At 50.6% G+C, this 12513-nt stretch overlaps 4 protein-coding genes across 4 annotated transcripts; 2 read left to right on the forward strand and 2 right to left on the reverse strand.

Annotated features, from left to right (window-relative positions):
• Nucleotides 1-89: 89 nt before the first annotated feature.
• On the forward strand, nucleotides 90-644 carry MAM_05223 (uncharacterized protein; the record flags this gene model as incomplete). The annotated part of the gene is made up of 2 exons (XM_040824021.1): nucleotides 90-339; nucleotides 520-644. 2 exons carry the CDS (start codon nucleotides 90-92, stop codon nucleotides 642-644), a joined length of 375 nt encoding a protein of 124 aa, XP_040678180.1.
• A 1276-nt stretch (nucleotides 645-1920) lies between these two features.
• MAM_05224 (Amino acid/polyamine transporter I) lies at nucleotides 1921-3781 on the reverse strand (the record flags this gene model as incomplete). Its single annotated transcript, XM_040824022.1, has 4 exons — nucleotides 1921-2093; nucleotides 2225-2802; nucleotides 2892-3091; nucleotides 3161-3781. 4 exons carry the CDS (start codon nucleotides 3779-3781, stop codon nucleotides 1921-1923), a joined length of 1572 nt encoding a protein of 523 aa, XP_040678181.1.
• A 4421-nt stretch (nucleotides 3782-8202) lies between these two features.
• Nucleotides 8203-8643, reverse strand: MAM_05225 (ADF-like domain-containing protein; the record flags this gene model as incomplete). Its single annotated transcript, XM_040824023.1, has 1 exon — nucleotides 8203-8643. One exon carries the CDS (start codon nucleotides 8641-8643, stop codon nucleotides 8203-8205), a length of 441 nt encoding a protein of 146 aa, XP_040678182.1.
• Nucleotides 8644-10947: 2304 nt separating this feature from the next.
• On the forward strand, nucleotides 10948-12501 carry MAM_05226 (dipeptidase domain containing protein; the record flags this gene model as incomplete). Its single annotated transcript, XM_040824024.1, has 1 exon — nucleotides 10948-12501. The coding sequence occupies one exon, from the start codon at nucleotides 10948-10950 to the stop codon at nucleotides 12499-12501; it is 1554 nt and encodes a 517-aa protein (XP_040678183.1).
• Between the last annotated feature and the right edge of the window lie 12 nt (nucleotides 12502-12513).

Raw genomic sequence — 12513 nt, forward strand, 5'->3', positions numbered from 1 at the left:
AGCCACGGGCCCATGTGTACAATATCTTGTTTCCTTCTTCCTTTCCTTTCTACCCTTTCAGGTTATTCCCGCACCTAAAAGCCGCCATCATGGTGACGCTACCCGCCACCTGTGTGTGGCGAGCCTGGCGTCTTCTGGCTCTCTGGCTGGACCTCGGCATGCGAGGAGGTAGCATGGCGCAAGAGAACATCGGACTGCTACTCGAGCGGCAGGACATGCCGCTTGACAGTGGCCAAGCTATTGAAGTAGGCATCGTTGTGCATTTCTGCCACAGCGGGAACGGGGACTGTCTCCATTCCCGAGTGTATCCAAGTCTGCTCAATGGCCAAAGCCCTGCTGGTATGTCCGACTGGCGACGGCATAGGAAGGCCCAAGAGAGTTGGCCGAAGTCGACTCGCACATCAAGGGGCCCTGGAGTTGCGGGCTTCGAAATGTCAACGTCCCCCGCGATGCAAGCTCAAGTCACGACGAGCACCCTCGACACCGTATAAACACTGCCACACAAATAACGACATACAGGCGAGCGGGGGGGGAGTACTCTGGGCTCGCGCACTCCAATGCAACCCGGCATCAACATGGCCGTGGCTGGCGGCAGCGAGGTCGCACGCGTTATCACCCAAGGTATTATGACCGACGGCAATTGAGGTGCGGGGGGAAGGGGAGACGGGGAGATGCTCCAGATCATGACGGCACTAGGGGACTCGATGGCATCTTCACATGAAACCGGCTCTCCCTCCCGCGTATATGTGCAAGACGAGCAAGGTCAGCTGCAGGGACCTGGAGGAGGGATCCCGGGGCTCCAAGCCGTCCCTTGCCACCCACTGAGTCGTTGGACCATGAATAAGCGATGACGTCGCTGGCATCACGGCGAGAACGCTGGTTTACCCCTTCCCCGAGGGGTGTCCGAGCGGTAACCACTCGGCGACTGACACGACCTCGCCAAGAACCTACACGACTAGCCGGACGGATAGACCTAGCCAAGATGTGTCCTCGCCCCGAGAAGAGTAAATGCGACTCACTCATCCCGCCTCAATGTGAGATGTGAGCTCCGGAGACGTACTCTCACCTCCGGAGTAGCAAATCCTGTCACGCCTCGCGTCCGCATGTGCAGGATAGCTCCCCGGATACACGTGATTGACGACTAGTGAGCCAGACCGCGAGTGAGCAACCCAGAGAAATGGCTATCCACGGCTCTGCCGCCCACAAAGGAGCCCGCGCTGCTCGCTGATGCACAGTGCCGACTGAGTTTCCATCGCCAGTCCCGGACCTGGACCAGGCAAGCCTAGTCACCCTGTACCAGCCAACAAGTGCCGGGTCACGGGTGGAATCGAATCCCGTCAAGGCGCAGGCAAAGTTCCATGTGGTGCTCTGGATCCTGGCCGTCGTTGAAGAACCTACACGGCTACAGGTGCGTAGCCGAGGCGTGCGACGCCCGCACGTCACGAGCACAAGCTCCTGCCGCAAGTATCCTCGGTTTTGCTACAAAAGAAACGAGCAAGTGAAAGAGAAGAGCCTAGCCCGTCGGCCAGGCGAGCGAGAGGACGTCAGGGAGCAGGTTTGCCGTGTCATGTTGGACGGCTGGCGCAATAGGTATCTGGACTGGACTGGCTTGCCGATGATGAACGGGGGTCGAGCTTGCCTCCAAAGATGCCGCTGTCACGGTAGTTAATTCCTGCCATGACTTGGGCTATACTAGACCACTACTTGGAAGCATCTGGATAGCAGAACCGCCAAGTATGACAAACAACTGTCAGCACTCCACGGCCACATCACTTTGCGCCGTGCACGCTCAAGTGAGGACCGGATGTGAAGTTCTACCACGTGGACCATTATGTTTTTCTTTATTTAGAAGAAATCAATTGCATTTCTATTCCTGGAAAAGGGGGAAAACAAAAAAGTCGGCCCCAAACGCGAGGTGCCTTACTCGCCATGTACAGGCGGACCGGCGTAGTTCTTGTGACCCCAGGCCCAGTACCAGATAGCTGAAATGCTGACAGCGGCAACGAACACTGCAGGAGCATAGTTGACAGTGGTGGCCTGGACCGGAATGGCTGAAGGCATGCAGAAGAGCGGGAGAGCAAGGGCAGACCAAGCTACATGAGGGTGATGACAGGAATTAGCGTGGGACAGTTGATGTAGGGTGGGAAACGCACAGGACGGACGGAGGAAGAACAAAAAAAAAAAAATAGGGGAAGGGGGTCACGGAGGAATGGCGACCACTTACCAATGGCAATGATGTTGGCGACGTATCCGAATCTGCCCAGCGAGAATCGGGCGTCCTGGACGGCCTTGCGACGATTCAGCAGGCTGATGACTATTGGGCAGGCGTACGAAGCAGTAAGTGAAATGACGCCCACGCCAGAGAAGGCATTGAAGGCGGCCGAAGACCCAAAGTAGATCAGACCGAGCACAATCTCAACAGCCATGCAGAGCATCATGGCATTCAGGGGCACATCGAGGGAGTGGTTAACCTTCATCCAGATCTTAGATCCGGGAACGGCACCATCACGGGCAAACGCCCAGGCACAGCGGGAAGAGGCGGTGGTGCATCCAATACCGCAAATGACGGCAAGAACTAGGAGCGGGAACAAGAGTCCGAAAGCACCGCCAGAGTTTCCAATCGCAGACTTGATGATCGGCGGCACCGGTTGGCCAGAGGCAAGGCTGGCAAGCACGGAGAGGTCTGGAAGGACGAAGACAAGAGGAATGAGGAATAGTAAGCCGGCAATGGTGTTGATGCCGATCGTAGCAACCATGGCCTTGGGGACCTGAGTCGCAGGATGCTGCACTTCTTCACACATGCTGCTCGCCACCGCCGCCAACAAGAACCAGTCAGCAAGGGACAAGGGGAAGACGAGTTGGAGGCGCAGAGAGATGAAGGGACTTATTACGAGATAATCATTCCAGTCGAAGAGGTGGCATATCCTGCATGCAATAGACCGACCATGTATGACCACCCATCGGGCCAACCCGAGTTGTTCTCAAAGTAGGTAAAGACCCATTTGGCATCGTGGCGACCATTCTTGGCAATGGCAAGCACGCACACCATGATGGCAATAACACCAGCAAAGGTCCAAAAGATGGCGGCAGTCTAGCAGTAATGGGTGAGTTAGCGCGGTGCGGTAATGATGAGATGGTTCAAAGCTGGGCGTTTACTGACATCAATCCAGGGCAGCCACTTGTTTCCGAGAGCAGAGACGGCATTGCACAGAAGGGTGATGGCGAGGAAGATGAGGAAAACTTGGTAAGGCTTGCCCTCGAGAACGGGGTGGTCGTCGTCTTGCGCAAACACGTTGACGCATGAGACGAGGAACAGGGTGGTGCCAAAGTTGACAGCCAAGGTGATGGTGATGTTGCCGACAAGGTATGCCCAGCCGCAAATCCAACTGGCAATTCTACGCCACTTGGCAGGCGCAAGCATAAAGGCCTGGTAGTAGACGCCTCCGGCGGTAGGATATACACTGGTGATTTCGCCCAGAGACGCGGCGACGCAGACAATGATGGCCGAGACGGCAACCCAACCCCAGATAATGTCGACGGGACCGCCGCCAGTTATGGGGTATACGAGGGTAGTGGCGAGACCGTAGGGAATCGACGCCAGCACAAAAGACATGAAGGCAACTTGGAAAGTCGACCGGTTTCGCGCCAACTCGGGCTTGTAGCCGAGATTTCCGAGGATCTCATCAGCAGAGTCATTCTCGTGCGAAAGACGTAGATGGTGGTCGGCCTTGTTGTCGACGGCAATGGGACCGCCGTGCGAGTCTCGCTTGGTGAGCGCCATGGCGAAAGGTTTGTGGCGAGGGCAAGGGCAATTGGCGTTGGCGCTCAAGGTGTTGCGGATGACGGTTGGGTCGAATGTCGAGTCTCACGATGCGACACGAGATGCAAGACGCAAGACGCAAGCGGAAACTGGCCGAAGCAAAAACGACGAACGGAAAGCAATGAAGCTATTGCGCCCAGACGACCCAAGGCGAACACTCGGCTCTGCACGAGCGACTCAGCACGGCTCGATATGTTTATGGAGGGGAGGGGAAGAGAAGGAGGCTGACGAGCCGTTTTTCTTTTCCTTTTCTGGACCACCGACGACGACGAAGAAGGGCTGGGGGCGGTTCGTCGGTCGAAATAAAGATGGTGGAGCCAGACAAACCGCCCAGCAAAGCCAAGTAGTTATTGGTGGCCCTGATAGTCAAAGTCTGCAGAAGCTTGCAGGGACTTGAAAGAATGGTGAAGACGCTTGAAGCCGGAACCTTGATTCTTTGTGGCGGCAGCTCATGGAAGGCCCCGGTCGGCGTGGGCGACGTAGATGCGCCTTGCCCCACGCTAATGTTCTGATTTGGTTGGTAAACGAGCAGGCCCCAAGGTTGTGTGCTCCCGCGGATGGACGTGGTGGTCACTGGTGATGGCCTTGGTGGTTGGTGAGCTTTTTGAGATGCTGGCAAAGATTGAAAGCAATTGACCAGGCGACGTCTGGATTGGACGAGCACATTCGTGTCCGTGCCTGGTGTCTGGTGTCTGGTAAGTGTACGTGTGCGTGTAGTGGCGGACGGAAGGCGCGATGGGGGACGGCCGGGTTGCAGACGCGCGGACGACCAGGGCAGGAAGCGAGCCGCCTTGGAGAGGTGCTTCCGATATCTGGACACCTCGACGACATCTGCAACCTGGACCACCGAGTATTCATTTTATTGACCCGAGTCCTGCTTCGCTGTGACGGCTTTTCTTGCCCTGATCTCCGGTTCCTGAATCTCCGTCCTCCACTCCGTCGAGCGTACGACGTCAGGTTGTGGGGGTGCTCCATTCTCTGCTTTTCAACACGCTGTGGCCCCCCCAAAAAATGCACTCGCACATCATGTCCATGCGGCTTGGACCGCTATTGGTAACTGCGCAGAACATTTGACAGGCCATACAGTCTGAATTTTACCGTGTCATGGGGACGTCAAAGAGGCCTCGATGCCTGAGCTATCCGTCGGTGACGGCTGACTTGCTGAGATAACAACTCCAGCAAGTTGAAGCATGACGACGGCCAAGAGACTGTATCCGCATCGAAACGTTCCGATCAGAAGGTACGAACGAGGTGGCCTGGCGTTGGTGAAATAATACCCGGGAGGGTGAATCCACGGAACTTGTCCACTGCATGCGGCGAATTGTGGAGTGACAGGGGTGCAACAATGGATGGATGGAGTCTGCCAGCTAGAGTACGGGCCTTGCTGAAGTCTGAGAGGGTCTCTGGGACACTTGAAGATTGTCCAGCGTGGGGGCCTCGCTTGGCAAGGGAACCATAACGACGTCACAGCCGTGTCTGCTGGATCCTCCGATCCAGCCAACCCACTCGTCCACCACGGAAACTGGCGACGGCTCCAAGACGAGAAGGTCACTCTGGCGCAAAATTAGCATCACGACAACTCGGACTCGGTCACGGCCGAGCTAACCAACCGGCGGGAAGACAAAACCTGGTCGTCGCATCCCGCTGACAGGCGCCACCACCTCCTCATGGGCTTGCATCGCTCCGACTAGTGGGATACCAGTCAATGTTCTGGAATGAGGCCCTGTTGCCAATTGGTTCCAGTGGTTTTGTTCGCACACCAGCGTGATGGGCCTGCAAGCTGCAATTTTAGACAGTGAGCTTGGCTGCCTACTACTAGTACTAGGGTTGAGGGTTGAGGGGGTGGGCAACGAGACGCAAACTAGTAATACGAAATGTCGTACTCCGTACGGAGTACGGAGTACCTTGAGAGACCCCGAACATCTTGGGATATCCGCTTTTTTTCTTTTCCAAGCTGGGATCACGGGGTCAGTACGAAGTAGAGATCCGAAGCAAACAAAATCTTGACCCGACAGCGGACCAATTGGAGCGAACTGGATTGAAAAGATTTGCTCATGAGTGTGTGGGAATTCCAACTCGAATTTTCATTGCTGATTTGACCAACTTGCTCATCCCACAGGCATTTTTGAGCCCGTCGCATTTGAACTGACTCGCTCTCCTGAAGCAAGCACGCAACAACGAAACCCAACATGGCTCCCATGTCGGTCAAATTTGCTTGGTCTCGCGGTGCAAATAAACTCTGTTGCTGGCTGTAGGCCGTGCGAATGTATGTATGTATATAATAAAATACAGTAAACTATATCTATAACAATCCTGTATCTTAGCGATATTTAGGCTTTTACAATAATTTACAGTTATCTAAGGTTTTTCCCTAGTAAATTATTAATAGTTGTATTACTAATAATATTATTAACTTTTTGCTTAGTTACTATATATTTTAGTGTTTTATTATTATTAAGCCTCTACTATAAGCACTAAATTTTACTGCCTTTAATATATTTTTCTTTCTTTAATATTACTATAATAATGCCTCTATTTATTATAATATTATAAATTTAACTTCTTTTATTATAATTTCTTAAGTTATATATAAGTAGATACTAATTAGTTATTAAGAAAGGCAAATTATATAACAAAAGTATTATAAGAATTTTCTTTAGCAATAAGTATAGCTTTAGCAGTAAGCTTATAATAAATTTAATTAAAACTTCTCTTAATTTATAATATTTAAGTTAATTAGTATATAATATAATTATATTAATATTAAAAAGCTCTTAAATACCTAAAAATACTATTAAGTAAAATATTTATTGCTTAAGTTAGCTCTCTTTAAATTAATAACTTAATTAAATAACTTTAGTTATATTATTACTAGCAAGATTATTGCTAGTTTTATAAAATAGCTTTAAGAGAAAATAGAAGACTTTAATAGCTTAAAGACTTCTTTATTTTCTTAAGAATAAGTTAATAGCTTTAAATTATACTTTTATATTAAGAAACATAAAATTAACAGTAAAAGTAAGTCTACTAATACTTTTAATTCCTCTTAAGACCTTACTATAATATAAAAGATAAAAAGATAGTACTTAGATAATAATACTTATAATATAGATAAAACTAAGCTCTTTTAGCGTAGAAATTCTTTATATATACTAGCAATAAGTTTATAAAAAAGAACTAAGTAAGATAAAGCTTATATTATAGTCTTACTTTATACTAATATATCTAGAACTTATTAGCTTAATCTTTAAATTATTAGTAAGTCTAAAAACCTATAATATTTTAGTAAAAATAATAGTAAAATTACTACCTTTCTAGTATACTATTAGAGTAATATAAAGAGCTAGATAAACTTTAATATATTTCTTAAATAGCTGTAATAGTTTAATTAATAAATAAGTAGCTATTATATTCTTCTTCTATTAAATAACTTTAGCGCCTACTAATATACTATAAATAAAGCTATTTTTATAAATACTCTTGCTAATATAATAGTTATTTTTCTTTTAGTAAATATAATAAGCTTATATTAACTAATAAACTAAGGAATTATTAATAATCTTAAGGTCTATTATTAAAAGCAGTAGCTATAGTTTGTAGCTAAATTAGCTTTTTAGAATATTAACTTAATGCCTTAATTAACTTTATTAAAGGCTATTATATAGCTTATATATATATAGTATAATAGTATAAAAAAAGATACTATTGCTAATTATTAAAGAAAGTTAAAGCTACTTAGTAATATTTATAGCTATAAGTGCTAGCTAAAGAATTAAGATAAAAGCTATTAGTCTCTTCTTACTATAATATATAATATTTATATTTAAGGCATTATAAATATTAAAAATATTATTAATAGCAACCTTAATAACCTTATTAAGCTCTTTTATAAATATATTAATAAGAGCTATAACAACTCAATTAATAATATTATAGTAAGGTTTTTATAAGTTTATTCTCTTAATTTTAAAGACATTAATAAAGAACTTAAACTACTAGTAATTACTATATAAAAAGCATCTAAGGTAATTAATAAATTAATTCTCTTTAAAGAATAATATAAATCTATTAATTTTAAGCTTCTTTAATAGCTTTAATAGTATTAAAGGCAGATTTAGTATAATTAGCAGAAAGCTTATAAAGTAGTAAAGAAATAATAATCTCTTAATATATACTTTATAATATTCTTAAGTATAACTACTTAGTAAATTTAATTAAAGGTATAAGCTCTATAATTATTGCATCTTAACAATAGTTGCTATATTACAATAAAAAAAGGCTCACAAAGGTTATCGTTATAGGGGTGGTTTACTGTATGCCCCGACTGCTCAACATGCTGAACTGACTTGTAACTCTAGGACAAGTGCGACGCCGCCATCTCTTCATCCTCGACCTCCGTCGTAGTCGGCACCGCCAACCTTGCGCAGCCTCGCAACCACATCTTTCTCCTCCAGCTCGGAGCGGTCGCCGGCGGTAATAGCGATGCTGTGGTGAGACAGAATGCGCTTGACGTCGCCGCTCTCCACGCTCACCCGTGCCTTGCGCATTACTTTGGTGTGTTCGCCAATCCACACAACCAGGACAAACTTGACACGGGTGCTCTCGGCGTCGTTGGCGTACTCAACACGTACATAGCCATACTGGACCTGGGCATCGTCAAGCGAGGCCGCCAGTTCGGCAATCCCTCCTGTGCCTTTCTCACTCAAAGACAGTTTGTTCCCAGTTGCTGCTGCATAGGAGATGAGCATCCAATTGGTTGCGTCATTGTCACTGCGAACTGCATTATATGCATCCGCGATCTCGGGAGCGTCCAAGCCACTCATTGTCGAGGCGTTGACCGCTGTGACGAGCTTCCGAGCCCAGCGTGCTGTACAAGGTCTCCCAGGGACGCGAGGCGCACCGAGTAGGGGCGGTTCAAGTTGGCTGGGAGCTTTCGTCGAGGTAGTAGTAAGTACGGAGTAGTATGGTGCCAGTCTGCACGTATCATGTAACCGTGACCGATCAAGGAACGTTACTCAAGAGTCTGTGGCTGAAGGAGAAAGACAAACAAAATGGATTCGGCAAAAAAGGAAGAAAGGGGGGGGCCAGAAGACACATGCTCCGAGTTTCAAGCACAGCAGGGTATGGGTATTTTTCAGGCTAGAACTCACGAGAGCAACTCACGAGAGCAACTCACAAGAGCCTCTATCTCACCGACCACCCACTGGGAACTCTCTTGGCGGGCCCGGCTGGGCTGTCTCGACTCTTGCCAGACGATGTCTTGGCCAGACACCTGGATCTGCAGTCAAAGGAATCCTAACACCACGAGCCGGAGAAATCGTCACCTTTGTTTCCAGAGGCCGGCTCAAGCTAGTTTGGCAGCTACGAGTAGTGCTAGCGAATCCGGTCGATTGCCTCCTCAGAAACCAAAAACGAACCCGCTCCAGGTAACTAGAACACAAGCCGGATGTCCTGTCCCGTTTCCATCAAAACCAACGTTGTCTCTTCGGGATGCGACATTGAATCAGGACTATAACCCCAATCAAGTTCCACGGTCTTGTTGCCTTGGCAAGTCCAAGTCTTAATTCACCATGGATAAAGGCATGAGCAGGGCAACCTACCACCAGGTCTCGTCAACTTGGCTACAGTGTCGCCCTGGACGCAGCTGTCGGAACACAGCAACTAGGCTAATGATGAGGTCAAACGGCCACAAGTCCAACCAATCTTGGGTGCGTTTTTATCCGCAAAAGCCTGGTCATGGCATCTGGGAGGTTCCTTGGTGGAATGACGTCATGCGCACGCAGGCCCAGACATGATAAAAAGCTTCACGGTCAACAACAGGCTAATGGAATCATGTATTGTCACTCTTCTCCTCTAGCCAACCCCAACTAGGCAAGGACTCCAAGTACATGACCATAACACATGATGGGGGGGTCTCTAGAGGTAAAGGATATATGGATCAACGAGGACTGTGGCCTTGCTCCAAAATCTCTTGTCCAGATAAGTCATAATGATAAAAGGTAACTTTCTTGAATATTGTCCAACAAAGTAAAGACAAGTCATGCTAGCAACAGCCGCCCGGTTTACACGCCCCATTGCCAGTTATACTGAAGTCCAGCCAATCATCTAGGGGTTAGACGCGTACAAAGCAGTTGGTCGAAGCGAGCCTGGGCAAGTCTACACTCAAACTCGGCGCCACTACCGGACCCTAAATGCTGCGGCATAATTCCCGAAAACGTCGTCACGTCATGCTCATATTCTTCCCGGTGGGCGAAATCGCCGGATGCTATGGCACTTTTCCCCTCGGGAAACTACCTTGTCTCTTGGCGTTCTGGGCTGGAGCACTCGTCGGGCCGCTTCCAGAAGGGAAGAAAGAGAAGACCGGAGCGTGGCTAGCTGCTCCGACTTTGGAAGCGCGTTTAAGATTCTAGCCCTCGGAGCTGACATCGCTTTGCTCTCCTCCAAGAGCGACTAGGGCCCTTCAACCCATGTTGCCGCCTGGACCTTGAACGCCCTGCCATGGCTGCGCACTTCAAGACGAGCAATCAAGTCTCTTATTTCCACCGCCACGAGACTGCCGCCAAAGGCAAGGTCGGGGCGACTGGGGGCGTGTCAAATGTGCTCGTGAATAACAGCAACGACAAGCAGGGCGTGTGCGAGCGTCGGAAGGAGCCCGAGGATGAGACAGACGACAACGCCGGCTGAACGAGCGATTACGACCGAGAAGCCCGAGAAAAGGAGACAGTACACACCGACCGAGGCCGTGGAATTAGTTGGACGTGCATGTTGGGGGCGGGAATTGACCCCAAGTCGGGTGGTATTACGAGCGCCCAACCCTAACCCTTACAGTCACCGAACTTTGTCCGTTTGCAACCAACACGATATCTATCTGCCATCTTTTGGCTGCGGGGTTCCCTGGGGTTTCCCAGGCTGCGGCAGGGCCATGGGCGTCATTGACAGGCGCAGCATCCGTCTACAATAAAACCGACGAGTATTGCTCCTTGCCCGGGATTGCGTTCGGCGACGAGGGTCGTCTGATGAACTGAATTGTGTAGGAGCACGCTTTGCACCAAGCCACGCCGGAGTTGAGACACGACAGCCACGACCGACTCTTGCACGACAAGCCGGGTCGGTGCGACGTCGACATCATGAGGGCTCATCTCCTGGCCCTGACGATGCCCTTTGTTCCGCAAACCCTGGCCAGTTACGCCTTCTACGTTGGCAAGAGTCTCACGCAGGATGGTAGCGTCCTCGTCGGAGGGGCGGGCGAGGAGGTCTCGAGCCACTGGCTGCAACTATTCCCTGCTGCCAACCACACCCCCAACGAGACCATCACAGTGGGCGTCACGGAAAAGGCAATCATCCCCGGGGAGCTGATCCGCATCCCGCAGGCGAGCCATACCTTCCGCTACCTGAGCATGGAGTACTCGGACTTCGAGGGCTTCCCGGCGCCCCTGACCAACGGAGGCCTGAACGAAAAGGGGGTCGCGGTCAGAGACGTGTGGGCCAGCAACCGCGACGAGCTGATTCGCATGACACCCACTCCGCAGCGCGGCGTGCAGTACAGCGACATGGCGAGGCTGGTCATGGAGCGCGCAAGCACCGCGCGCGCCGGGGTGGAGCTGATACGAGACCTCATCAAGGACCACGGCGAGGCGACCTACGGCGGGAACACACACCTCATCGCCGACAAGGACGAGGGGTGGGTGGTCTGGGAGTTCGCCGGCGGCCAGGGACTCTGGGCGGCCGAGAGGCTCAACGCCTCGCAAGTCCGCGTCCTGTACCCCGGGTACATCCAGGCGTTCCCGGTAGACTTCGCCAACAGCACCGACTTCATGGGCTCGGACAACCTCGTCACCTTCGCCGTCCAGCAGGGGTGGTGGAGTCCGGGCTCGGGCGAGCCCTTCAACATCTTCAAAGTATACGGCCCCCAGGGGCCCGAGTACACAGCCCGCGACGGCGGCTTCAAGTACATGTCCCAGGCGGACTTGGAGGAGGCCACGCTGGCCATGGCGCCCGTGTCCGAGGCAGACCTCATGCGGAGAGTGCGCGACCACCGCATCTCAGACGACGAGGCGGGCTACGGGCAAGTCGTGTCCCTCCGCGAGGGCGTGGACCCGGACATGCTGAGGATCTGGATCGCCCCCACGGGCTCCGTCGCGTCACCGTTCATCCCGTGGTGGCTCGGGGGCCAGTCCATCCCCCCGGAGTTCGGTCAGCACCGCTACCTGACGACCGGCGCGTCGGGCAGCTTTGTCACGCCCGACTTCCAGCTCCAGGAGGCGTCTCGGTTCGCGGGCCGCATATTCAAGCGCGTCCTGTACTACATGTGTAGCGCGCCGGCGCAGCTCCTCCCCATTGTGACGGATATGCTGACGACTTTTGAGGGCGAGTCTGCCGAGCATCTTGAATGGGTGGAGAGAAGTGCCAGGGCGCTCATTGCCAGCGGCGAGAGGCACTCGGCGAGGCAGTTGATGACGTATTATTCGCGTTCGAGGGCCGCCAAGGCGCTCGACATGGGCGATGCCTTGAACAACGCGCTGGATGGGTTCATCAAACTGCGAGGGGAGTGGAGGAGCCCCCTGGGCAAGGAGATTAACGATGCTGGCAAGGGGGCGGAGACGGTCAACTGTCTGGTCGGCTTTGATCCTGATCGCCCGGTCAATAGGCAGGGACGGCTGAGAAGAAGGCTTGTTGCCTAAGAATACCTAGAA

This window comes from Metarhizium album (assembly GCF_000804445.1).
Source record: "Metarhizium album ARSEF 1941 chromosome Unknown scaffold_12, whole genome shotgun sequence".
In the NCBI taxonomy this organism is placed as follows: Eukaryota; Fungi; Ascomycota; class Sordariomycetes; order Hypocreales; family Clavicipitaceae; genus Metarhizium; species Metarhizium album.